The 24,608-nt window shown below is 44.5% G+C and overlaps 1 protein-coding gene across 2 annotated transcripts in view; it reads right to left on the bottom strand.

The window, feature by feature from the left end:
* Positions 1 to 24,608, bottom strand: part of Fam189a1 (family with sequence similarity 189, member A1) — a 400,438-nt gene that overhangs the window by 224,137 nt on the left and 151,693 nt on the right. For both annotated transcript variants that reach the window (XM_006541197.2, NM_183087.4), the window contains exon 2: positions 3,154 to 3,210. In XM_006541197.2, coding sequence (XP_006541260.1) covers positions 3,154 to 3,210 — 57 coding nt within the window. The remainder of the gene's footprint in view (positions 1 to 3,153; positions 3,211 to 24,608) is intronic.

Raw genomic sequence — 24,608 nt, forward strand, 5'->3', positions numbered from 1 at the left:
GGAATGAGAAGGCCAACTGAGTAAATATTGAAGTCGTAAAAATGAGACCCTAGAGATGAGTAGGAAAGACAAAGATTGAGAGGAAAGGGACATGAAGATAGATGGCTCCACAGAATCCGGGCTGGATATGGCAGTGTGAGAGACGATGTGCAAGCCAAAGGATGCACAGTTAGAGGAGAGCCAGTAGGCAGAAGGAATATCTATGAGGCTGCATGGGTAGGTTGGGTGGAAAAAAGGGAGGACTTTGGAGTCAAAGACTTGGGTTCAAGTATAAGGTAGGTTTGTTAAAGCCTGGTGGTTGCCTCTTCTCTTCTAAAATACGAAACTGACTCTTGCCTATATACCAGGAGAAGTTTGTACATCACACTTGACCAATGGCCACCACCATTACCCATAGTATCTCACTGGAATTTCTACAGATAGATCATTTGAGGCCATTCACCTCAGAATCCTAGGTGACAGCTACTTTCATGTGTCAGTGTAGCAAGCACATAGTTCCCAGCCAGATACTTGGTGAGACACTACTTTGGATGCTGCTATGAGTTTTAAAAGATGAAATGAACATTTAAGTCAATAATCTTTGAACTAAGAAGATGCCTTGCCTAATGTGGTAGGGCTTCAGCCAATCAGATGAAGGCCCTATGAAAAGAAAGGAAGACATCCTCTAAAGAAAATGGACTGGGCCTCCAGACTCAAGGGACATTCATTCTCTCCTGAGGCTTTAGCCTGTAGGCTGAGGCTATAGAATTTGACCTTGTTAACCATCCCAGGAGATTCGATAAAGTTAATACTCTAATAGATGAGCAGGCAGAGATTAGCTAGCTACATCCTATTTGCTGTGTTTTCTGGGGAATCCCTGGCTGACACACAGATATGTAGGTATGTAGAGTTTGGTCTTTGTACCCACAGATTCTACCCAGGCAAAAGGCCATTCTTATGGGAGAGACAACTAACTACCTATCAAAACTTCCCATCCTCCACAATGTGCAGCTGCCTCTGAGAAATGTCTGTCCAGACAGGCAACATCTGCAAGCTTCCTATGGAGCAAGAATGATTTGGTGACAAGTTCTTACTGGGAGATGCACACATGATGTCCATCACTGTTAGGCCAAGGAGACCCATCCATCTATCCCAGAGACTCCCCAGGCATAGGGAATAGGGGGGCCCCAAATGTTAAGACCCACAATCTCTGAAACCTTCTGAGGAAAAAGTATCTGCTGAGTGCAGTGCCTGCACTGGAGAGCCAATGAGAGCCTATCTCTGCTGCACTGAGCCACTACAAATCCGAGGTTTGGCAGAGTGGCTAGCATTTCCCTAGTGAAGTCCTTCATCCTCCAGCTGGGGCCTGGGAGGAGCTCAATCAAGGCAAGGTGAATGTGAGCATCTTCCAGAGAGCAGCTGGTCCTACACTCATCACCCAGCAGGACTTGGGAACAAGCCCTTGGAACACTGCCTGGGCAGGTCCAGCTGCTGCCATCCCCTCCTTCCATGAGGCTACAGACACTCTCCCCCTGTCTCTCCCAGGACACACCTGAGCCACATCCATGAGGCATTCCCCAGGCACCTGAGTCCTGGCCACCATGTAAGCATCTCCATCCTGGGGCTAGGACAGGAAGGGAGTGAGGGGGTGGCAGGCTGTTTCTTTCTACATCCACCCCAAGGAACACGGTTTCCTTTTGTTAGTTAGGCATCATAGATCTTAATCTGTATGTCCTGTTGGGGTATTGAGGAGGAATGGAACAGTCTGTCCCTGTGTTGCTAAGGATGGCTCAGAAGTTATGGCTGGTCTGCAGCCAGTGTGTGTACTGCCAATCCATTCTGCACAGAGCCAGCTCCTTGATCCCCATGCTGGAGTTGCCATAAGGTCATCCATCCAAGAGAGGGGAAGAGCTGGGGGCTGGGATAGAGAGGGCACAGAAGAAACAAGAAAGACCAGATGGTTGTGGTTGTTGTTGTTGTTGTTGTTGTTGTTGTTGAATCTGGGTGGAGGGTACACCAGGATTCACTATGCCAGCTCCCCTCCCCAATCCACTTTTCTGCACATTTGAATTTTTCTAGATTAAAAAAATATCTAAGGCAAGCTGTCCTGTGAACTGAACTATACAGGAGGAGGCTCAGCGGAATCCAAGCCACTCTCCCCTCTGACACCATTTCAGGATATCAGTCACATTCCTGAAGGAAGTATCTTCCTCAAACACATTTGTTTTCCCCCTACTTGCATTAATATTTAGAACGCATCACTATGTCCGAGTCCTATCACTGAAAAACAAGAGTTTAAATAATTGATTAATACAAAAGGGGAACACAACCACCCTGCCTTGTTCAGTGCCCATCAAAGTTCTTCTGGTCCTGACACAGATACATCAATATATTAATGCACACACAGAGAAGACCAAGCTACAGATCAATACACACAGAGATGCGTGGGGTGCTTCTCACAGGGAAAACCCAACACCCTCCCCCACCCCTGGTGTGGTCCACGCCCCCATACCCTGCCCAGTAATGATCCTCCTCAAGAAAGAATCTTTACCCATGCAGCTTATAAAGTGCACACGCACACACACATCAGTGCTGACAGTTATCCTCCACCCGAGGCTCTCCAACAATGTCTTCAAGATATTCTCTCTCTAATTCTGAGGAGGCCCTTGGCTTCTAACTCTCTGGCCTCTGGGCATCTGAGTCTAATTCTTTCAAAGGTCTCTAGAGCCATACACTTGGCTTCTATCTCCAACCCTCCCCCCCCATACACACACACCCCAAAACCTAACATTTCTTGAACTCTGGTAGAATGTGTGCTGCTCTATGCTTCTATATAAGTATCTGCACACACACAAACAGATCTTAGTGTCTGGAAAAAGCAGCCTCCAGACTTTCAATGTCTTTGTTTTCTAAATGTCCTCAAGGAATGTCACTAAAGCAAAGCAAGCAGAAAGGGTGGGAGAGGATGATCTTAGGAATCTTTCAAGTGCATGCTGGGAAGTTCCACATGCCAATGTGCAACAGCTCTTGAGAGTCAGCCCATCAGCACGCAGTAGACACTATGCCCCACCTCCTGCCAACAGCTGAACGCTGTCTGTTACTGCCTCTGCCTCTCTCAATGCTCTGCAGGTAAAGCACTGTCTTAGGCCACCTGGGGCTCCAGGTGTCACTTACCACAAGCGAGAGAGGCCTCTTCCAGGAAACAACACCAATGAGTCCAGACAGCAGCACCTGGGAAGAAGGAGAGTAGAGGGAGGTGAGACACTTGGAACCATCTTTCAGACCAACTTCAACCTGTTCCACCCAGAAAAGGGCATGTAAAATCCATACAACACAAGAGACAAAGCTACTCTCCTTCCGACATCTAGAATAAGCCTCGGCAACTTAACAGAAACTCTGCTTCTCAAGGTCACAGAGAGGTCACCACATCCTACAAGACACTATTCTATAAGGTCCATCACAGGACTATCCACCAAGAAGACCCCTTCCGTCCAGGCAGGAAAGGGAAGGAGACCCAAAGAGTCCCTCAAGAGCTTGTGTCCAACTACTCGAGGGCTTCCCATGTGACGTCTCACAGCTACCATTTTCCAATCACACCAGTCAAGAAACTGAGACTTCAACACATTGGCCTCTAGGGGACATTTAAGATCTAAATCACTGCATGTATTACTCTACCTGGAGTGGGGCATTGGATTCTACAGTATCAACCTGCTCTTTCCCCATGCTCCACAGAAGCAGCAGGCATCCTGTCTCCCAATGTAGAAACACTGGGTCAGTTCTAAGGGCAGCAAGGGCCATGCCAGAACAGATCAGAGAAGGATTCTCAAGCTCAGGGGAGGGGACGCTTCCTGCCTTTCTTGCCCTTGTCCATTTGTGACCCAAGGGAGCAAGGCCCATCCTTCAGGGCACAGTTCAAAAGACGTTCAGAGCCTCTGCTTCTTGACTATTGGTTCTTTGAGCTAAATTTTACCCAAATCCAGCTTCCAGGGAGGATCTGTGGCATGTTCTAGTGACTCAGTAATTCTGTAGGTTTCTTTTATATCATGCCTGTGAGGAAAAGGGTTGTGAATCAAGCTAGCTGTGAAATTACGGTGCCACGAAACTGCTAACCCGTTTAATTGACCGATTTTGTTACTCAAAGTCCACAATTTGCCAAGAATACAGAAAAACTACAGAAGGTCAGAGAAGAGTAACATATAATTAAACAGTTGTGGAAGAAAAGGCAAAGAAAATAGAGGAGGCAGGACGATGCTGCCGGAGAGGGGAGGCGTCACCTTTCAAGCATGTCGTGTTATAAGAATACCAAGTCACTCTTTCCCATTCCCTACCCAACCTAGGGGACACCACAGACTAAAATCAGAATTGAGACAGAAGTTCCTGCTATAGATTCGATGAAGCAGGCAACAGACTGTCGGGTAGCAATGGCCCTGTTAGAGCCAAAAGTCTTTTCCATTGACGGTACCACTGCTGGCCAGAGAGGCCTGGAATACGCTAGCTCTGTAGATCTCGTCTTCTCGGTGCTAGAATGTTCTTTTGATGCCGACAATCAAGAATTTTGTTCAGATCATCAGATCTGATTCAAAGGCAAATGACGAGGCGACGTTTTAAGCAGCAAAACGCGTCCTTCTAGAAGGAAGATGAGAGCCAATTCAATTACTTCCCCCAAACACATGGCAGGTGTGCCCGACAGCTATTGCGAAGTCAGCTTACTGCCAAGAAGCCGCGTTTGCTCCGTGCCTAGAGAAGGAAGCTGTTGCAGAAATGGAGCAAGTGATCTATCTGCCTGGCTGAATGATGCCTAGTGAGCTGTAACCGCTACAGCACTTCAGCCTGCAGCTCCGGCTCCAGCCTTTCCTGGTCAGGTTCACACAGCGGGAGAGACCCTCCTAGCCCTCCACCTTCTTGTCTGTGTTCCTCTCCTTGTCTGGCTTTCAGCCACACGGCATGGTGTATCTAACTGTAGTCTTGCATTATTCTCTAGCACCAGGAAACAAACTCACCATCATGCCAGCCCTGCCCATGGCTTCTCTTGAACTCAGTCCTCACCATTCCCTCTCATTGCAGGCTACTTCCAGCCTGTGGTCCCAGCCTCTTCCACACCATCTCCTCATGTGGGCTGCACCAGTCTACCACACTCATAATTTCCCAAAGAAAGCCCTTAATGTGCTATTATGGGGTCTGTCACTTTAAGGGACCAGATCTCACAGAAAGAGAAATCAGGCTGTGTCCCCTCCACAACTCTTTGAAACTGAGTTCAAAAGCTATCTGTGCTATGATTTTACAACCTCTAATTGATGGTCCAACCTGGTACCTGGCTCCTCCATGCTCATTGTCACACAGGCTATCTCAGACTACATTATATTGCATAGAATTTCCTATTACCCCTCAAAAGGATAGCAAGGTCATATATTCTCCTTTGTTTGGGGCATCTCTCTAAAGACTCCTCCTCTGCCTCTCCTTCCTCACCATCCTGGCCATGACAGCTGTCTCTGTTATTCTTACTTAAAGCTCTATGTTAAATTCTTTAAAAATTTATTCATTGAGGGTTCTGTGCAATTATATCTATCTATCTATCTATCTATCTATCTATCTATCTATCTCCCCGATGATACTCTCTCTCTCTCTCTCTCTCTCTCTCTCACACACACACACACACACACACACACACACACACCTGGGCATGGTGCCTGCTCTGGAATGTGGTTGATGTACCAGGTGTCACTCCATTAAAGAAAACTGACATTTACTCATCCAGGAGCTATCAAATGCCAATAAATCTTTAGCTCAGGGTAGGGTTCCACGCAGGGATGCTGTCTGGCTTGAACTTGCTTGCACACGGTGCATGCTGTCACAATCTCTGAGAGGTCATATAACTATCCACCCTCTTATGGTTGGAAAACACTAATTCCTTGACGGCAACAATCACCTCTGGCTCCTACAATCTTTCTGTCCCATCTTCAGCATAGATCACTGAGCCTTGAGGGGGAGAGGAATAACCTAGACTCATAGTTAGGACTGAGCATTCTAATGTCTTTTATTCTCTTTACATTGTGGGTTCCTATGTTAACTGGCGTCTACTGTCAGAAGCCTCTCTGATGAGGACTGGGCAATGGACTGATCTATGAGTATGGCAATATGTCATCAGGAGGCATTTTATTGACATAGTAGCAGTAATACGTTTCCCCCTAGGGTCCATCTGCAAATAAGGACCCCCTTGATTGCCCTCAGTTGTCTTATTGCTCTCATTAAGATGTAAAGCACTGTGTTGAACAGAATGGAGAGAGTACCAAGAATGAGTTACCAGAGGTGCTATTGCCTACTCTATAGAACTGGATGGCAAGATCCTATTGGTAAAGAGACCACATACTTGAGTTATAAAACATGGAGAAATGTAGCTGGTACTCTACTAGAAGTCTCATCCCCATTGGCTAGCTTACACAGTGCTTGAAGGTGCTACTGGAGGAGGATCTAGCATCATCAGTCTCAGCCAGCTGTGAATCTTGAAGCTGCAATAACAGCTGATCTAGTGGGACATGCCCACTGGTGCAATAGCTGCACAAATGCTACGAGAAGAAGCAACTGCTGTTTTTTGCTTTGTTTTTAAACGAGATTTAAGGCCTACTCCACAAGACAGAACCCATACCTGACACCATCAATAAGACCATGAACCTGTAGCAAGCACTGATAATAGTTAGTAATGTTTTAAGGGGTCTCTGGTACCCCTTTGGCCAACAATTCAAAAAAAAAAAGATAACTCATTCTTGGTATTCTCTCCATTCTGTTCAATACAGTGCCTTAAGGCTTTGTTAGGGCAATAAAGCAACTAAGGGCAATCAGGGGGATCCTTATTTGCAGCTGCTATAGTTTTATACACAGAAGACCCTAAAGATCCAAGAGGAAACTTATGAGTTAGAAAATACATTCAGCAAAATAGTGGGATAAAAATTGGACACATAAATATCAATTGAATTTGCAACAAACATACTGAGAGGAAGACATCAGGGAAACTATTCCATTCACAATACCCTCAAAAGAAAAATCTTGAGATAATTCTAACTAAGCATGTGAAAGGCTTGTAAAATAAAAACTTCAAAACATTGAGGAAATTGAAGAAGACACCAGAAGATGGAAAGGCCTTCCAGGCTCATGGGTTGGTAGGATTAAAATAGTAAAAATGGTCGCTTACAAAGCAATCTACAAAGTCAATGCAGTGTCCATCAAAATCCCAACATAGTTCTTTATAGAAAATGAAAAAAAAATCTTCAATTTCATATAGAACCAAACACACACACACACACACACACACACACACCCCAAAAATAAAAACACAGCTTAGGTAAAACAATACTGAAGAATAAAAGAACAGCTAGAGCACTGCCATTCCTGGTTTTAAATTATACTCAGAGATAAAGTAATAAAACCAGAATGATATTGGCATGGAAACAGACTGTTGATCATTGAGGTTGAACTGGGAAAAAAAAAACACCTAAATCCATACACCTGAGAACCTGAAATTTGACAAAGGACCCAAAACACACACTAGAGAAAAGATGGCATCACCAACAAATGCTGATGGTCAAACTTGGATGGCTGCTTATATAAGAACAAAAATAGATCCATATTTATCACCTGTCAACTCCAATGTAGACCTGGTACCCTGAATGTGACAGAAGAGAAAGTGGGAACAGGCTTGAACCCATGAGCACAGGAAAGAAGATTGGGGTTCTATGGGAAACAAAAAGATAGCTCAGGAAGAAGACATGCATTAATAAAAGTATTAATTAAGTAAAGTATTAATGTAGCAAGAATCCTGGGAAGACCAGAGCCATGATCCTACATAGGTAGCCGCCCATTTCTCAGGGCTGTTGGTAGTATTTATTTTGGAGGTAACATGATGTGGATCTTGTCTTTCTGTCTGATCTTAGCTGTTAGACACAGTCCAGCCTGGCTGTATGTTTCCTTAGGGTAAGCAGTTAAAACCACAGGGTTCCTCTCATGCGTCACAGCTTTGACATGAGTTGTGGTCTAAGGTTTTCAGCAGGCTAGGCCCACCAGGATAACCACTCCTTGCTCCATCAAAGTGATCTGAGACCTAAAACACAATACTGCCAATGAGAGACCACATATATGATAATGGGTGCTCCAGATTCTAGAATGTTATTGTTAGGAGTGTAATATTCTGTATTTTTTGTTTGCTTTGTTTTTGTTTTTTGAGATATGGTTTCTCTGTATAGCCCTGGCTATCCTAGAGTTTACTCTGTAGACAAGGCTGGCCTCAAACTCACAGACCCACCTGCCTCTGTCTCTGTCTCTGCCTCCCAAGTGCTGGAATTAAAGGCATGTGCCACCACCACCTGGCTATATTCAGCTATACTCTGTATTTTTTAATCGTTACTTTAGAAAGCACACCCATTAATTAACAAATATAAAGCTGTATATTTTATCACAGAGATGGCAGCAGCAACTTTGCTCATCTGGCTCCTCATTATCAAAAAGCCATGGGGGGGGGGGTCACATGCCTGTAATCTCAGCACTGGGGAGGCTGAGGAAGAAGCCTGGGAATTGGAAGCCAGTCTACTAGATACTCAGCAATTCATTCTCTCTCTTTCTCTCTTTCTCTCTCTCTCTCTCTCTCTCTCTCTCTCTCTCTCTCTCTCTCTCTCATACACACACACACATACACACACACACCCCAAATTATAAAAGCAAATGAAAGAAACAAAAGAGTAGCACCATGGAATGGCTGACTGGCTGCAAATAGGTTTGTAAGCACACTCCACGATGTTCCCTCAATGGGGGGATTGCTAAGACACTTCCCACAATGTGTCCCCTGGATCAGGAGCCCATGAACTGTACATGATAAAATTCTTTCTCTTCGTCAGAGTGTCACTCACTTAAGGATTCCATCTTAACCACAGCACTGCCAACATGCAGGGACAAAGGTCAAATAAATGTGTACGTAATGGGGGAGGATATTCCAGGCCATCACATAGTTCTGTAAGTAAGAGTAGAATACCTACATCTTGAACATTAAGTTTTATCAACTGTTTTTGCATCTACTGAATAATCATATTTTTTCATGAACATTGATATACCTCTCCCTACCTGAAGCATCACTGCACTCTTGATATGAACCCCCATGTTATTTCCTTTTAAAGTACTGATGAACCCAAATTCCCAACACTTTCATCAAAGCATCACACCCTTCTGTTCAGATTTATTGTTGTTTTCTGTTCTTGTGCTAGCTTAGGTTTGAACTTTTCACGCTGACATCTGCAAAGGAATCTGGAGCGCATTCAGACCCATGCAGGAAACCAGACCCAAAGTTCCCAGACTCCTGACCCGTGGAAATGCAGAAATACTAACTTTGTGGTGTTCTGAGCCACTAGGCTTGTGGAATTCAGACACACAGCAACAAAATCCCAAAGCAGAGAACTGATATGCTAAGTGGGAAGAAGAAACCTGTAAGGACTGGAAAGAAGGGGGCAAGACTACTCCTGTTAGATAAGGCAAGGCTTTCTGAAAAGTCTATGGGAATTATGCGAGAGAGGAGAGGAGGAAGGAAGGGGGAGGGGGAGAAGGCAGGAAGGAAGGATTGAGTCGGTATACTACCTGCTACAAAAATTAGTATGCTGAACTATGATGTCAGTAGTTATATTTATTGAGCATTGGCTGCACACCAGACACCTGCCATGAATTTACGTTTTAACTCTGCCATGACCATTCTCAAAGGTGTGTGTGATTGCTGTGTCCATGCGCAGAAGGACAGGGCACCCATAGTGGTTAACTTTCTGTCCCTGTTTTGTCACAGAAAGGTGTGAGGACATGTGCCAAGAAGAAATGAAAAAAGGAATGAAATTTAAAACTCCATTTATAACAGCAAGCAAAGAGGTAGAGTGGCCTCACACCAGCAGACCAGATAGGAGTAAAAAGGCAGCAGTGTCAGGAAGGCTTAGAGGCTCTGGATGGTCCTTCCTTCAGTCTCTGCTCTGAACGTTGTCTCTGTAACTCCTTCCATGGGTATGTTGTACCCCCTTCTAAGAAGGATCAAAGTATTCACACTCGGTCTTCCTTCTTGAGTTTCATGTGTATCTTGCAAATTGTATCTTGGGTATTCTGAGCTTCTGGGCTATTATGCACTTATCAGTGAGTGCATATCATGTGTGTTCTTTTGTGATTGGGTTACCTCACTCAGGATGGTATCCTCCAGATCCATCCATTTGCCCCACCTGGGGATCCATCCCATAAACATCCACCAAACCCAGACACTATTGTGGATGCCAACAAGAGCTTGCTGACAGGAGCCTGATATAGCTGTCTTCTGAGAGGCTCTGCCAGTGCCTGACAAATACAGAAGTGGATGCTCACCGCCATCTATTGGGTGGAGCACAGGGTCCCCAATGAAGGAGCTAGAGAAAGTACCCAAGGAGCTGAAGGGGTTTGTGGCCCCATAGGAGGAACAACAATATGAACTAACCAGTAATGCAGAGCTTCCTGGGACTAAACCACCAATCAAAGAAAACATGGTGGGACTCATGGCTCTAGCTGCATATGTAGCAGAGAATGGCCTAGTCAGTCATCAATGGGAGGAGAAGCCCTAGGTCCTATGAAGGCTCTATGCTCCAGTGTAGGGGAATGCCAGGGCCAGGATGGGAGAGTGGGTGGGTTGGTGGGCAGAGGGAGGGAGAGTAGATAGGAGGGTTTCAGAGGGGAAACTAGGAAAGGGGATAATATTTGAAATGTAAATAAAAAATATCTAATTAAAAAAGAAGAAGAAAAAAGAAAGGCTTAAAATGTTGTTTCTCAACCTTTGGGTCATGACCCTGATATGGGTGGCTAAATAACCCTTCACAGGTGATGCTTAAGACCATCAGAAAACTCAGTACAATTCATAACAGTAGCAAAATTATAGCTATGAAGTAGCAAGAAAATAAATTTATGGTTGGGGATCACCACAACATGAGGTACTGTATTAAAGGGTCGCATCATTGGGAAGGTTGAGAACTGCTGTCCAAGAGAGGACACAGGAGGTTTTATTATTAGATGGGGGAAGCATTCCTTGTTAAGATAGAAAGGATTAAGTAATGTGCATATGCCCTGCAATTCTAATTAAAATATTTAAAAGAGATAAAATGATCCATGCAATACAAAGTGAACCAGCTTAGTCTCTTGGAAAGCAACAAAACTGAATCTCCATTTTATCTTTTTATGAGAACAAACTGTAGCGGAACCAAGGAACAAAACCCAAATGTTCTAGAAGAAAACAGGACAGACATTTAAAAATGTTCCAAAAGTCAGCCTTAAACATAACACAGCACGAGGGGGCTTAACAGGAAAAACAGATGTGTTGACACTTTTCAAGTTTGTGGTGAATGTTTTTTGCACACTTGTGTGGGTGACTAAATGCTGATGTTTTTTACACACATGTGTAAGTGACTAAATACCGATGTTGTTTACATGCTAGTGTGGGTGACTAAATGCTGTGACCTGTCATTCTTGAAAATCTAAGTCTGTGCTCTGATGTGTCACTGGGTGGAGTGCCTGTCCCCATCTCAGGACTGGGCTTGGCTAAAGACTTGCCTGGCCATGCTGGGTGGAAGCAGGGCCACACTGTCACGACCCTGAGGCCTGGGGACTCATCATCCATGCCTTCTGGTCTCCTCCTCACACATGTATCTGCAGTCCCTTCAAGCCTGGGTCCTAGAACTGTCCTATGGTTTAGACCCTGGAGGAAGCTATCCACACTGGTCTTCAGACCCAGAGGAGAACAAACCACTAAGTTTTGGGGTGATATTTAAGTATAGTATTATTTATGGCAAAAGCCAAAAAGCAAATTTATAATTTTAAAAGAATATAAAATCCCCAAACAACTTTTATTGGAAAAATAAATTAATAATGGATGGAATAGAAAGGATTGATTTTCTTAATTTATAAGTTTGTATAACATTACTAAGAAAAATGAATAACTCAATAGGAAAAATAGCTGAACTCCAAATTTGAGAATGTTCATTTTGAACAGAGAATAAACCAGCCTGCTTCAAATGCCTCAAAATATCAAAAGTTAGGACAGCAATATAAATATTTACATCCATCAGATGGCAAATATTTTTAGTGAAGTTTTGGCAAAGGACATAAGCGTGAACCTATACAACTCATCGAACCTGGAGAAGTCAAATAGTGCCTACCGAGGGCCTTCACCCCTACAGACTAGTGGTCATATTACAGAGAGGTACTCTGCACACTACCAACTCTGCTACAACCCCTTCAGTCTACAAGATATGTGGCACAGAGCTTGTGGAAGTAACCAACCAACTCCATGAGATGCAATCCATCCCCAGTGGAACCTGAGACTACATATACTAGGAACCTAGGAGATAACCAGGAATGACTGGTTCTGCTAAAGAAACCAAGCAGTAACTCCTAATGCCATTGTGTTATACTCATAGATCAGTGCCCTGCTCAGCCATTCTAAGAGAAGCTTTCTCCTACAGCAGATAGAAACATCACAGAAACCCACAGCCAGGCATTATGAAGAGAGTGAGAGACCCCGGAACACTCAACACTAGAAGAAATGTCTCCATCAAATCCTTTCCCTCAGGGATGAGGAAATCCCGCGGGAGAGACAAAAAGGGTGTGGATCTGAATTGGAGGGGGGAATACGGAAGACTGGGAAGAGAAACCATAATTACAATATAGTGTGTAAAAAATCTATTTTCAATAAAAGAAATAAGGAAGCACAGAGAAGGCCCTCTGAAATCTTAACTGATGTTGGTACAGTTTGGTGTACACTTCCTTGGTTTGAGGCCCACTCCATGAGATATCCATACTATCTTTCAATAAAATGGGCACGCACACTCACACTCCATAGGGCACTTATCCTATGGGTACTGTGCCCTTTATACAGGACTTTTCTTTTTACAGTAAAAGACCTGTCTCTGGACATAGCAACAGAGGACTACTGAACTAAATACTGTTTACGTCTAATGTGGATGCATGCAGTATGGCACTGAAAGCAAATCTGTCCAGGCTGGTGTCCAAGGTTGTCAAGGGTAACTGGTCTAATAAGAAAGACAAGGCTGAGTGTGTGGAGAAGCCCTCCCTCCCTCTGGAGTATAGGAAGAAATGATGGGAGATGACATCAGTGTTCCTCTTTGGAAGGGTGCACAAGAGATTCAGCCCTGAGAGGCAGAATCAGAGCTGAAGGGACACTTGCCTTCGAATGTGCAACTTCCTATACTACTAAATTAATATAACAATAATAATTGTAATGCCCTATGATTTAGATGAGCACCGTCATTTTTGCATGCCATTACTAAAACCACAGTACTACTTCTAAAATTTGCCGCTCCTAGGGATGACGTAGTTGGTAGAGTGTTTATCACATGAAGATCATGGCGTGAGTCAGATCCCTGGCACACACATGCATACTCATAACCCCCACACAAACACATCCATGTCCACCCTACACAGATATGGGGTAATTGCTGGTGTTAGCCAAAGGGTTGTATTTGAGGACTGGAGATAACCTAGGTGTTTACCAAGAGGGGAATGCTGCCATTCGCTGAATCCTTCCCCGTGGCCACCATGCAGTCATGGCTTGGAAATGCAGTTATACCCCAAAGGCATGTTTTCTCTCAGTGAAAGACAGAGAAGAGCAAAGGGTAGTTCCAAAGGGCTGGGAATGCGGTTCGCTCTCCCGCTAAGTGCGCAAGTCTGTATGGATGCCAACGCCCAAGTGGGCAGAGGAGTCAGGACTGTAACTCAAACCCATCTCCGCTGTCTCTGCACAGTTCATTTGGCTTCCTCTCTTTTCATTTTTTTTTTACATATAATAAAAAGCACATTATTAAAACCCAAGCCAATGACTGCTGGTTCTATCTTCCTAGGTGGATGAAAACCGATGTCAGTGGGAGAAAAAAAGAAAGAAAGAAAAAGAAAAAACAAGCAAGGCCAAAAACTACTCCCGAGTCTTCCTGTTACATGTAAGAGAAGTGGGTAGTCAGAGCCAGGCAGCAAAGGCCCCTGACTGTCACTCAGAGAGGACTAGGTTCCTGGTCATAGTAGCCACTGGCCTGCATAAATAGGCAGGGAAATAGATCATCTTTCTGTGGGACAGGCTGGCCAGAGAGCAATGTGGCAGGGTGGGGAGACCTGAGTGTCCCAGAAAGGTGCCCGCTGGGTAGCTGTGACCTCCCTGTCTGAGTCCAGTGCCAGCGGGGAAACTCAAAGCGGACCTATCACCCAGCTCAGGGGAGAATATTATATGAGCTGCAAAGCATTTTAATTCTCTCATTTTAGAAGTCTCCTCTTCCTTTGCACAACAATAAAAACAATGTATTTGTTGATACAGAACATTAATTCCATTAAAATCACATTATGTATAATGAAAAGCGACCAGACTATAATTACAACAGTAGACTCATGGACCCACACCAACTTTTAAATCCACTGGAATTACAGCAGGAATAGAAGCTCTCTGGAGGAAACACTGCCACCTCCTTTCCAGACAACTGAATAAAGATCCTCTGTGCTGATGTCACACTTCACACCCAGTGGCAACTCCAAAGGCAGGCCCATCCCTGAGACCACCTATGCCCAGACAGACACTGCTGTGCTATGCCTAAACCCAAAGGACACACACACCCTTCTGGGAATTCTTCCCCTGGAGTGAAATACCCAGAGACCAGATTCTCCAGCTCTCATAGTGGCCTCTGGGGCTTGGGACTCTTACTGTGCCACACAGGCTAGCCTGTCCAGTGCCCTTACATTGGACCCTCAGGGCAGAGTGCATCCTCTGTCCTCTCACCTCGGGGCTTCTGAGAGGAGGCAGAGGGGAGGGGAGGGGAGGGGGACACAGAGTGGTTCTTGGGTCTTGATACTCCCACGAATCACTACCCACATTGAGATCCTGGTGGACACTGGGGTTCAGTGGATGCTTGCTCAGTAGGCCAAGTGTATCTTTATACAGTGCCCATGCCCCACTCCCATGATCCTTCAGCATCCTCTACTTCCATCACCCAGGTGTGCCTACCAGAACCCCAGCATCACACCAATTCCCCTGTCCTATCCACCCAAACCTCAGAAACCCACTCCTAACAGGTGTGCCTTACTAACCATCTCACAGCAGACTCTGCAGCACACCTGCATTGCATGCCTGGCTATCACCTCCTACAGAAGTGCTCTGCCACTCCTATAGAGGTCTCCCTGCTACTTTGGGTTTATTTTCTATGCTGTAGACTAGTCCAGTTAAAGTGCAAGTCTAACCACTCACTTCCCACTCCCATTACCCTTCTTTTCACCATAGCTCCAGCCTCCAGCACTGAGAGCTAAGTACACATTTTTTTTTCTTTATCAAGTACTCAGCCTTGGGTTATTTGTTACAGTAACAGTAAAGGAACTAACATAGCTTCTCTGAACAGGACACCTTTCCTCACTACACTGTGACCAGGACCACATGCCCTGTAAGTTCCATGTGATACCATGACCATCTTATTCTCTTTGTCAAATGAGAATATCATTTACTCCCAGAGACACCTACTATTGGTCTATGATTGCCTGGAATCACAAAGCTATGTAAGTAAAACCATGTGAATAAAATACCCAGAGACAGACTCAAAGAAACGGGAGTTACTTGATTTCATCTTCCTGATCCCAGTCACTCTTATCACTGCTCCAGAAGTCAGGCTGCTCTTCAGAGAGCTGGGGCTGGCCCTGCTGCTGTTTACAATCGTCCATACTTGACCCTTCAGGAAAGCTCAGGGCTCCATTTCCCCAACACCCCCATCCCTGCTGGCAGCCACAGACCCTCACATTTCCTCCGCTGAGCAACAATCCAGCTTTTACTTCATCATTCAGCGCTGACACTGTGATGCTGAAAACGCCATCCGAGGCTAAGCCACAGGAGTCTGATAATTAAAGGCATTTAAAATACCTTTTCAGACCGCACTACTGTATTTCAGGGCAGCTAATTGCTTTGTGCTTTGCATCAGCCAATACTCATGGTGAGTTCTCCTACAGACCTCAGACACACCCCCACCCCACCCCCCACATGTCTCAACAGACAAGTGCCCTCCTTGGCTGTGTCCCTACGGGAGTCCCATACCCTGCTCCTCTTCGTCTTGGCTGCTCCCCAGCCTAAGAATGGGCTCTCGTTTCCTTGAACTTTCCTCTCTCCTGGAGTAAAGCAGTTTTTCTGAATCCTTGGCTTCCTTTTTTCTTGACTGTATTTGTTTTTAGCCCAGGCTCTCACTATGTAGCCCAGACCTGGCCTGGAACTCATGGTCCTATACCCAGCAGTAAATGGCTAACCCAAAATAAATGCAGTGGTATTTTTGTAGATGTTTGTCTCATATTGCTTTGCCTGGGCATGTTTTTGTCATATGGGTCTTTTGCTTGTTTATTATTGTTTCTAATTTAAAAAAATATTTGTCTGTTTCTTATGTTTTTTTTTCTTTTAAAAAATTCTAGTTTTGAGGGGATTTTTCTTTTTTGTTATTTTCTAAAGGTCTGTTTTCTAAAGACAAGGAGAAAAAAGGATATGCGGCTGGGTAGATAGGTAGGTGGAGAGATCTGGGAAGAGTCAGGAGAAGGGGAGCAGTGATCAGAATATACTGTATGAAAAAATATTTTTCAAAATAATTTCTCCCTTTGAGAGCAGATTGATCAATTCATCTCCAAATGCCACTGAGTTTCTTTAGCTATTGTGCAGCTCTTTTATTAGATGTATATAAAGTATAAAATTATATCTGTGTAGTACAGTAGTGAAGTTTTCCGAGGCATGCATCTCCTTTGATTGTGAAATAACTGCCAATGTCCTGCTGGGAAATGCCTGCCGCTGGCTTCTCCCTGCCTTTACTTCCTTCCAGTCTCCCCACCCTAGGACTAAGGCATGCCTGTGGGACAGACAGCATGGCCTGGCTGTGGGGTTGGGGAATTTGTTTTTCAGCCTTACCTGACAACTCCAAACACCTGGGTCTGTTCCTTGTGCATTTAGTGATATCACTAAAATATTGGGATCTCCTCCTTTTTTGTTGTTTTGTGCGCGCGCACACACACACACACACACACACACACACACACACACACGCACGCGCGCGTGTGGTAGTGGTGTTGGAAAATGAAACAACAAACCAACTAAAACCCTTACCACAGCTACCAGAAATTTTTTTTCCTACACCACTGAGAATTCCAGGATCCTAAAAGTCTTGTTCAGATATCCAGTCCCTTCCTTTGAGTCTCCTACCCAAGTCCCCTTTCCTGTCCTGACTCATGTCCACAGATCACGCTAGTGAATTTCTTAGTGTCAGCCCACTCTCAGCCTGCTCCTTGCTGGTGTGTCTACAAATTATGTTTCCTTATCTATGCCCATGCCTTTCAGTTCACAATTCCTCAAAAAAAAAAAAAATGTATCTAGTATAGTAAATTGTATTTCAAATGATTCTCTCTTACACCACCTGTTGTTTCTCTGGGGTTCTGGGGTTCTAACCCAAGCCTAAACTCTATGGTATCCAAGATCTATGTGACTTGAGCTTATCAATGAGCCCTACCCACAGTGCACTTCTTCAGAGCCATCTCTTCTGCTCTCCCACCAGACTCGGTACAGCTTTGTCACTTTGCTCATCTTCCAAAGATGACAATGACTAAGCAGGAATGTGCATCAGGATAGAGATCCCCTGCTGAGCCCCAGACTAGAGCCCAAGGGACAACTCAGCTGTAGACAACATGATGTCATTAGATCTCAACTTCACAGAGATACCAAGTCTCCAAGGGGAGAAGGAACTCGCCCAAAAACACAGGTCTCATGAACCATGAAGTCAACTCGGAGAAGCGTCATCGATTCCATGAGTGAGTCAACACTGGTGAACTGCACAGCTGCACCAGAGAAGTGTCACTCCAAATGGGAGTGAGACAATGTTAGGTCTCCAGGCTAAGGTGTCTGAGTAAATTGAGATTTTAAAAAAGAAACTTTCATATGGTCACGGTAGATAAGTAGGTGCATATTACCTTGAAAATATAATTCATGAGGGCTTTCCATATAAATTTTCTCAAACCAAGATTCTATTTTCTTTAATAACATGAATCCTCAAGGAACATTACAAACAGGGCAAAGATGTAGACGGTCATGCTTCTTTAACTGCATTTTCTGCACAACTCTGTAATTCTATTTTTAACATTTGATTACACTGCCAATGAGTGTATATTCCACAAAAGCAATTATGTTTTGCTTAGCAAAATAAAATAAAATAAAATAAAATAAAATAAAATAAAATAAAAGCAGAATGGAATAATATGGCATACTAACAACTATAAGAACAGAAGTAAATTCAGAACATTTTAGAGTAACGATAGGGATAAGTTATTCCAAAATTACAGCAGACATGTTTTAAAGACAGGGCTGTGGCGCCTACTCCAGGTCTAAGCTGTATACTGCACAGAGCAAGAACGTACAGAGACAGCATTAATAAAACATAGTATGAAAGCCCACACATTTATCCCAGTCACGGCTCTCTCCACATACGAAGACATTTCATTGAAATGTTCTTTCCCACATGTCTAAAAGACATGAAGTAGAAACGTTCAACCAACAAGAATGGCAAACAGGTGGCTGCCTCTCTAGCGACACACAGAAGCCAGCCTCATGGCTCACACACAGTTTCAAGCTGAAAGTCAATGCCACCTCAGGGGCCTTTAACCTTAACTTTGGAATGTGGCTTAGCGTTTGATTGGCACATCATATCTCACCTATCTGCTGGCCACAAATAAGCTACTACAGCCTCCAGAGGGATGGAGCTGCATTTGACTGTTGCTTATGAAAGGCATTCTGTGGTATTACAGGCCCTCCCTCTCCAGAGAGCACAGAGAAGTTCACACACAGCATGTTTGTCCCCAGCAAGAAGAGGAGGGAAAGCTGGAGAAATTACAGTAATCAAATCCCAGGGTTTGCTTGTTTGTTTACTCATTGGACACCAACAAGAGCCTGCAATCTGGGGTTTAGAAAGCCACCATGAAGGAGGTCGCAGGGTGGGCATGGGGTCCTAGCAGAGTCTGGGTTTCCCACTGGCACGTTTTCAGATTTAAAGGTAAGAGACTTAATTCTTAGCAAAAAACAAAAACAAAAACGAAAAAACAAAAAAACCAAGCAACATCAACAACAATAACAAAACAAAAAACAGAAAGCAACATAAAGCAAACAGTTGTAATTAGAAATTTTCAAGGCTGTGACATAATAGAGGGGATTCCCAAAGGCCAGGAAATCAGCGCCATCTTGCCCCTTACAGGCTCCAGTCACCTCTGAGACAACTCAGGCCTGCCTGGTGAGAGGTGACAGCTACCAGAGAGTCCAGAAAATGAATTTGGTGGCCAATTTAAAAGCAAGTTTATATATTATCTTGTCTACCAAAATGGAGAATTAAATGAAATGATGAAAGTAAGAATTTCACCAGAAAATTATGACATTTAAAAAATAACTGGAAAGAAGTAAAACTAAAAAAATGTAAATTCCCTAAATGAATAACTCAACACACGAGTTTAACAAAAATTAGACACAGCAGAAGGCAGTTCTCATAAGCTAGAAGATAGGGAAATTTAGACATGAATTCCCCACAACAACATAAAGATGAAGTAAAGCTTTCGGCTTAGGAGAGCAGCCCAGAAGGAGGCCCACATGCCCTGGGAATAGGGCTCTGCTCTAAGTCCTGCAAAGACCAGAGGGCCAGCAGAAAAGCCTGTGTGTAAGCTGAGATGGAAGTTCCAGACAGAGAGAAAAAGAATAGTTTTATTACTGTGGCAGCCTTATGTCACCATGGCAACACTACTGATCACGTATACAGGGAAAGGGTTTATTCAGCTCACAATTCTAGGAGAACTGCTCTGTGACCGAGTGGCCACATTTCTTTGGTTTCTGTTAAGAAACACTGTGGCAGGGATAGTCAAGAAACCAACCATTCACTTCATCAGACAAAAGTAAAGGGAAAGGAAAATACAGTGAGGCCAGGAAGACCCTTTGAGTCAATGTCAGAAGGTTGCCACTCCCAAATTGTCCATTACTTTCCAGCATACTACCCTGGAAAATAAGCCCTAACAATATGGATGATACGGGCATTCAGCACCCCAACACAGCAGGTGTTATAACAGAATATCTGGGGCAGGGTGATGTTAGGAAGACAAGTGGTTGACTTTGGCACAAGCTCTAGAATCTGGTGATAGCCATCAGGCTGACCATCCTAAGTCAGCATAGCACACCACCGTGTGACAAGGGACAGGTACCACCTACCACACTGACCTTACAAAAGCCTCTACACACCATCATCAGATTAAATTTCCACGCTCTCAGAGCCTCACAGGAGGGTCAAAATTTAACACCTCAAGCCTTGTGGGGGACACTCAAACCACACCCAAACTAGAGAAACAAAGGATATGAAAGGATGGTTAGGAATTTAGAAAAAGGAAAACTTAAGAAAGCCAGCAAAGCCGGGCGTGGTGGTACATGCTTTTAAGCCCAGCACTCGGGAGGCAGAGGCAGGCAGATTTCTGAGTTCGAGGCCAGCCTGGTCTACAAAGTGAGTTCCAGGACAGCCAGGGCTATGCAGAGAAACCCTGTCTCAAAAAAAAAAAAAAAAAAAAAAAAGCTAGCAAAGCCAGCTGGCCAACCACATAAAGAGAAAATAATGGAAAGTGGAAACCATCTTAAAAGATGCAAAGAAATGCAAACACACTCACACATACAGTACACACACACACACACCTGAACACACATATTTACAGACCAGCACACATGCATACACACACACATACAATCACACACACACATACACACATATCTTCACATATACAAATACACACATATCAGCACAATACATATGATACACCTGCATACACACTTACATATGTATACACACCAGCACACACACACAGATACTCAAAGGAATGGAAGCACACACACACATGAAACACACATATAAACACCAGCACACATACACACACCTGCACACACATACACATACATTAATGTAATAGGTGGTAGGATATTGGTGTTTTAATAACTAGAGGCAGAGAAATCAGAACATGCATAAGCTTCCTATCTCTTGTCACATGGTGTGCTGTGCCTATACTCACATATCTAGCTACCTCCATATACACATACACCTGTATGCATACTCATACCTGCACACACACATACACACACCTGCACAGATACCTGTATACAAGCTCATACCTACACAAACACACATAACTGCATGCATACCTGAATGCACAAAAACACACTTTCATGCACACACACATATCCACATTTACATATACCTGCACATGCACCTACATAAACATTTGTACATATATACATGAGAACATAAACTAACACACACATACACCTGCATACAAAAACACACACACACCTGTGCGCATACACACATACACCCACATACACACACACATGCACACCTGTGCGCATACACACATACACCTGCATACACAAACACACACACACACACCTGTGTGCATACACACATACACCTGCATGTACACTCATACCTGAACACATGGACACACACACACACACCTGTATAGACACCTGCATACACACAAACACACCTCCATATACACACATCTGCACACACACGTGTATAAAAATGCAGACCTTTAAGGAAATGACAAAGTCTGACAGACAACTTCAGATAGAAATGATGGAAAAACCTTTTGGGGGGGGGTTATTTCATTTATTTACATTTCAAATATCCCCTTTCCTTGTTTCCCCTCTGCAAACTCCCATCCCATCCCTTTCCCCCTGCTTCTATGAGGGAGTTCCCCCACCCATCCACCCACTCCCACCTCACCGCCCTGGCATTCCCCTATATTGGGGCATTGAGTCTCCACAGGACCAAGGGCCTCCCCTCCCATTGGTGCCAGATAAGGCCATCCTTTGCTACATATGCAGCTGGAGCCATAGGTCCCTCCATATGTATTCTGGTTGATGGTTTAGTCCCTAGAGCTCTGGCGGGGGAGGGAGGTCTGGTTGGTTGATATTGTTCTTCCTATGGGGTTGCAAACTCTTTCAGCTCCTTCAGTCCTTTCTCTAATTCCTCCATTAGGGTCCCCAGGCTCAGTCTGATGGTTAACTATGTGCATCTGGATCTGCATTGGTCAGGCTCTGGCAGAGCCTCTCAGGGGACAGCCACACCAGGCTCCTGTTGGCAAGCACTTCTTGGCATCAATGATAGTGTCTGGGTTGGTGTCTGCAGATGGGATGGACCCCTAGGTGGGGCAGTCTCTAGATGGCCTTTCCTTCAGTCTCTGCTCCACTCTTTGCTCCTGTATTTCCTTTATACAGGAACAATTCTGTGGTAATATTTTTAAGATGGTAGGTGGCCCTATCCCTCAACCAGGGGCTATGTCTAACCTCTAGATATGGTCTCTACAGGTTCTCTCTCCTCTTTGTGAGCCATGTCTCCAGCCCCTGGAGAAAAACCTTTTAAGTGTTGAAAGAAAACAATCTCCAGCCTAGAATTCTATACCCAAGAAAACATTCTGTTTAAAAAATGGAAGTAAAACAAAGGCCATTTTAGGAACTTAAAGTGGAATTTATCCTCAGACGTATGTGCAGATGTGTGTACTGTGCAGGTATGAGTGTGCATACAGGTGTTTGTGTGCATGCAGGTGTGTGTGCATGTGTGTTTGTATGTGCAGGTATGTGTGTGCAGGTATGAGTGTGTGAACAGGTGTATGTGTGCATACAGCTATGTGTGCAGTTACACTTGTGTGTGTGTGTGTGTGTGTGTGTGTGTGTGTGTGTGTGTGTGTGTGTGTGTGCTGCACTAAAGCAAAGCAGAATGGCCCAGAGGAAAACCAGATGAACAGGAAGGAATAAAGATGGAAGGAAGCAGACAGTAAACTCTTCTAAAATTCCGGAAGCCACGAGACAGATCCCTCTCAGCATAGCAAGAGTGGCAAGACAAACCAACAAACAACAGTCCAGTGTGTATCCGAAAGGAAACAGAACTCAGATGCAGATCCATTGGGCTCCTCGGGAATTTAACTTGCATAGAGGGATAGGTGGGCTGAGGGAGGAAAGAGACACAGCCAAAACAATCAGGGATGCCTGAGCTTTTTCAGGTGGTGCTTGCGCAGGCTGACTGGGATGAACAGCCTCTCACGGTGGGAGTTGTCCAGACTCTAAAGGTCAAGTTCACCACTGAGAAGGGGAGGTGGAAATGCACAGAATGAAGGGAAGTTAAAAATGGGGCTTCCATACCCAATGAGGGTGGCACTCACCAGCACAGTGGTCATCCCTGGGTCAGAGCCCTGGAGAGCAGTGGTGGCTTCCAGTCTTACAGCCACTAAGGACTGTTTTATCAGCAGTCAATACGTGCTGGGGAGGTCTTACGGGGAATGAAAAGCAAGAAGGATTTCAACAGCTAGGATCTCCTTAGGTTATGTTTTTTCAAATATTATATGTATGAAGTTTTGAGATAGGTACCAGGAGTCTTTCAAACCAACAGGTTTCAGCTTGCTTTGAGGAAATTAGCAAGCCAGGCCCCTGAATTCAGAGGCCATCAGGAAAGGCTTGGGTATGATTTGAGTGAGTGCCCAAAGGCTCATGTGGTGGAAGCTGTCTTCAGTGCGATGATGTTGAGGGTGGGGCCTTTAGACAGTGAGACCTGGTCAAAGGTCTTTAGGTCAACATAGGAACTGTGGGACTCAGTTTCTCTGGCCTCCACCCTTGCAAAGTGATCTTTCCTTCTCAAACCTCACCCCTCTCAGTGCTAGTCGCCATGAGGTGATGCCGCCAACAGGACCTCACCAGAGTTGTTGCTGTGCTATTTGATTTCAGCCTCTACATCCATGGGCTGAACAGACCTCTTTGCTCCAAAAGTACTCAGCCTCTGGTATTTTATTATAGTAATGAAAAACTAGTAAGGCATTGCCTTTGGTCCACTTTTCATAACAATTAGGAAAGAAGGGCCAGAGTAATGAAAGGGAAGGGAAGGGGTAACAGTCCCCGGCTTTCATCACCTGAAGAATTCCAAAGGACCGTTCCCTAAAAGCTTTAAAACACAAGGTCTGCGACATGGGGACTGACTGGCACCAATCTGCATGGCAACTGCATGAGCAAAAATGAAGAGTACTGAGGCAGAGCCCATCATGCCTTCTGCCACTGCCACATTTGTACGTGCATGTTCACACAGGTGCACATGTGTGTGCAGGCGCTTGTGTACCTGTGTGTGCATGTGGAGGCTGGAGGTTAACCTCAGAAGCCATTCACCTCTTTTTCTTTAAGACAAGTCATTTTTTTGCATGAAGACTGTCAAGTTCGGTGGCTGGCCAGTGAGGCTCAGGGATTCTCCCCACTCCACCTCTCCAGCACTGGAACTAGCATGAGTCATTTGTTTATATTAAATTATTTCAGGATGTTCTCCATTAATGCAAGGGAGCATATCTAGAATCAGAAACAACAACTTGAGTTCACACACACACACACACACAGAGTCAATGGAATGCCAGAGACAATGTCAAGGAAGAGTCTAGAATGGAAGCGTGTGTCATGCCTGAAGAGCCACACACCCAAGGAAATAAATGAATTCTAGAGAAGAAAGCAGAAATAGAAAGATAACCTGCTGAAGCTGACCTGGTACAGA

The sequence above is a fragment of the Mus musculus genome, chromosome 7, assembly GCF_000001635.26.
Source record: "Mus musculus strain C57BL/6J chromosome 7, GRCm38.p6 C57BL/6J".
NCBI lineage: Eukaryota > Metazoa > Chordata > Mammalia > Rodentia > Muridae > Mus > Mus musculus.